Below are 3091 nucleotides of genomic sequence, written 5' to 3' on the forward strand. Positions count from 1 at the left end.
TGTCTCTACGCTTGTGTATAGGCGTCATATTTATTTTGTCGCGTCACTTCACTCATGCATGTAGTTGAAACTGAAGCAGTGGATGCACCAGCACCACCAGTTAGTCACGCCAAGTTATGAGTGTCGTGTGGCATCGTGTGTGTATGTGCCAGTACATTGGTTAGTAGTCTTCATAAATATGTTAGTTAGCAGCATGCCCAAAGCTCCATAGAGTTGCAGCAGCCGAGTTATGCGGTAGATGAGTGTGGACCTAGAAGCGAATGCAATTAGTTGAAGCGTGCGTCAAGGGTGCCGTTGCGGACAAGCTTCTGGTGTGCTATAAACTTGGAAATGGCTCAAGCTTGTGAACGTACGTGAGTTGCCCGAATAATAATCAAATCAAGACATGAAAAAACAAGACACTTCCATAAATAAAAATCGCCACGGCAAAGCACACATTAGCCCCTCAAGTAAGAATAACAATTTCGAAAAGTATACTTTCTTCTGAAGTAAGAAGACGATTTCAAAAAGTGTACTTTCTCCTCTTGCCGTGGCTGGCTAATTCGACCACAATATGGAGTGATGCGATAGGGGTGATAATGGGGGCAGAGTTCGCCCGAATTTTGTATGCGCCAGCTGTGCGTCCACGAGCGGCCGCATTTCGGCCACATATCGTTCATCGGAGACCATTTACACTAAAGTTAAGCATAGCAAATAGTTTAAATCAAACATAGCAAATAGTTTCATATCCAAAATAGTCTTACAAGCCAATCGAAATAAAAACAATGTCAAATAGTCTTACAACCCAATTGAATTTTGTTTGCATGAAAAGAAATTAAACAGATAGATCTACGGATTGCCAGTGTGAGCCCACATATGCTCAACGAAGTCATCCTAGAGCTGCATATGAGTATGTCAATCACGCATTTGATGATGAAATTGAACAGTGTCAAGGTTGCAGGAGGTAGGTGCTCAGGCTCAACATTTTCACCTAAAAATCAAAGCCTAGGTCGTAGATGCTATCGTCACGCTCATCCTTCACGATCATCTTGTGCATGATCACACAAGCAGTCATCGCCTCCCAAAGCTTTTGAGTGCTCCATGTCAATGCAGGGTTTTGAGCGATACCCCATTGAAATTGAAGTACATCAAAAACACGCTCCACATCATTCTTGCACTCTCTTGCATTTGGGCAAATCTCTGTTGCTTCTGTCCTTACGGATTGGGTATCATCTTCATAAGAGTTGACCACGGAGGATAGATACCATCAGCTAGGTAATATCCTTTGTTGTAATGGTGTCCATTGATCTCAAAGTTGACCCTTGGGGAGGGGCCTTCTGCAAGCCTTGCAAACACTGGAGAACGTTGAAGCACATTGAGATCATTGTCAGAACCAGCCATGTCGACGAAAGAATGCCATATCCACAGATCTTGTGAAGGCACCGCTTCAAGTATGACAGTGACATCTTTCACATGCCCCTTGTATTGCCCCTACCAAGCAAATTGACAGTTCTTCCACTTTCAGTGCATACAATCTATACTATCAAGCAAGCCTGGAAAGCCCCTATCGGCATTGATCGCCAGCAACCTCTCTGTATAAACAGCAGTTGGCTCTCTTAGGTACCCAGGGCCGAGCAATGCCACCACGGCCTTGTAGTAACTATACATTGAGAGGAGCCATGTGGACTCACTCATACGCACATCCTCATCCGCAAGATCACCAGGAATTTCATATGCAAGCATGTGAATAGCCACAATGCATTTCTGGTAAGAAGAGAAGCCAAGCTTGCCAAGGGCGTCCTCTTTGCACTCAAAGTATGGAGCATATCCTACCACTCCCTCCCGAATACGATTGAACACATGTCTCCTCATTCCGAATCGGTTATGAAATTGATGTGATTTGAAGAGTGCGGTATTCTTAAAGTAATCGGCATAGAGAAGGCTGTGGCCTCTCTCCCTATTCCGGTTCAAGGCCGGAGCATGGCCGGAGATTGATCCCTTGAACCGAGGCCACTTCCTACTAATGTGGTCATGGACAATCATTGCAGCCACCACAAGTTCTTCATCAGGATGAATCATATGATGAATAGATGAAGTTGTGAAAGAAATACTCATCCCCGCTATCCATGGTACCTTATGAGCAAAGAGTCGAACACCTTGTGGACAGGGTGGAGACCCGGCCGGAAAGAGCACATCGAGCTCGCCTCGTAGAAAGCAAAGCAAAGTTGGTCTTGGTGGGTGGGCGCCCTGCGGCAATGCATCGCCTGCCGTAAGTTGTCCGAACGCTGAACCACGAACGCTGGCAAAAAGCTCTGCCAAAACGCGGGCATGGGCTGGCTATGGCATGGCGTGGTCCGGACGGCCTTGATGGAAGGCGACGTGGCAGGGAACACAGGTAGCACGGCGATGGCGGGGGTGAAGGGCGAAAGGAGGCAGGGGAAGAGAAAAGAGGTTGTGTCCCTGACGAGTGGTTCTAGAGGACAAGGGCGCGCCTCTGGCCTGTCCGCGTGGCCTATTTGGACGCAAAGGTGGTTCAAAGTTGGGCCAGAATGAATCGAACACGGGTATTGGTCCAGTTGCTCACGTATGTGTGATATTCCTTCCTCTAGAAACATCCGTCCGTCCCGCACCTCACCTCTAGCCAAGGGACTAGTCATCCATGCTCCACACGCTGCCAACCCACGCGTCCGGTACCCATTCGTCCACGCATAGTGACCCCTCATATATAATACACACACGCGCAGGCAGGACACTTCCAATTTCCAGTCACAAGATCTAAACAATCATAGAAACACGACAGCAAGCCAAGAATCAAGAGGCTCGGGGAAGATGCAGGCGGCGAAGGAGAAGGTGAAGGACGGGGTGAGCGCGGTGAAGGCCAAGACCAAGATCGCGCAGGCCAAGGCGTCGGAGAAGGCGGAGGCGGCCACGGCGAGGTCGCACGCGGAGCGGGAGCTGGCGCACGAGCGCGGCAAGGCCAAGGTCGCCGCCGCCAAGATGGAGCTGCACCAGGACAAGGTCCTACACCGGGAGGAGGCCATCGAGCACCGCATCCACAAGCACGGCGGCCACCGCCCCCACCCCCACAAACACCGGGTCCGCACACGGGGCG

At 49.6% G+C, this 3091-nt stretch overlaps 1 protein-coding gene across 1 annotated transcript; it reads left to right on the forward strand.

The window, feature by feature from the left end:
- Positions 1 to 2750: 2750 nt before the first annotated feature.
- LOC125529769 (late embryogenesis abundant protein 6-like) lies at positions 2751 to 3079 on the forward strand (the record flags this gene model as incomplete). Its single annotated transcript, XM_048694186.1, has 1 exon — positions 2751 to 3079. A coding segment is annotated over exon 1 (271 nt), but the record flags the coding sequence as incomplete, so codon positions are not given.
- Between the last annotated feature and the right edge of the window lie 12 nt (positions 3080 to 3091).

Source organism: Triticum urartu, unplaced genomic scaffold (assembly GCF_003073215.2).
Source record: "Triticum urartu cultivar G1812 unplaced genomic scaffold, Tu2.1 TuUngrouped_contig_5832, whole genome shotgun sequence".
Taxonomy (NCBI): domain Eukaryota; kingdom Viridiplantae; phylum Streptophyta; class Magnoliopsida; order Poales; family Poaceae; genus Triticum; species Triticum urartu.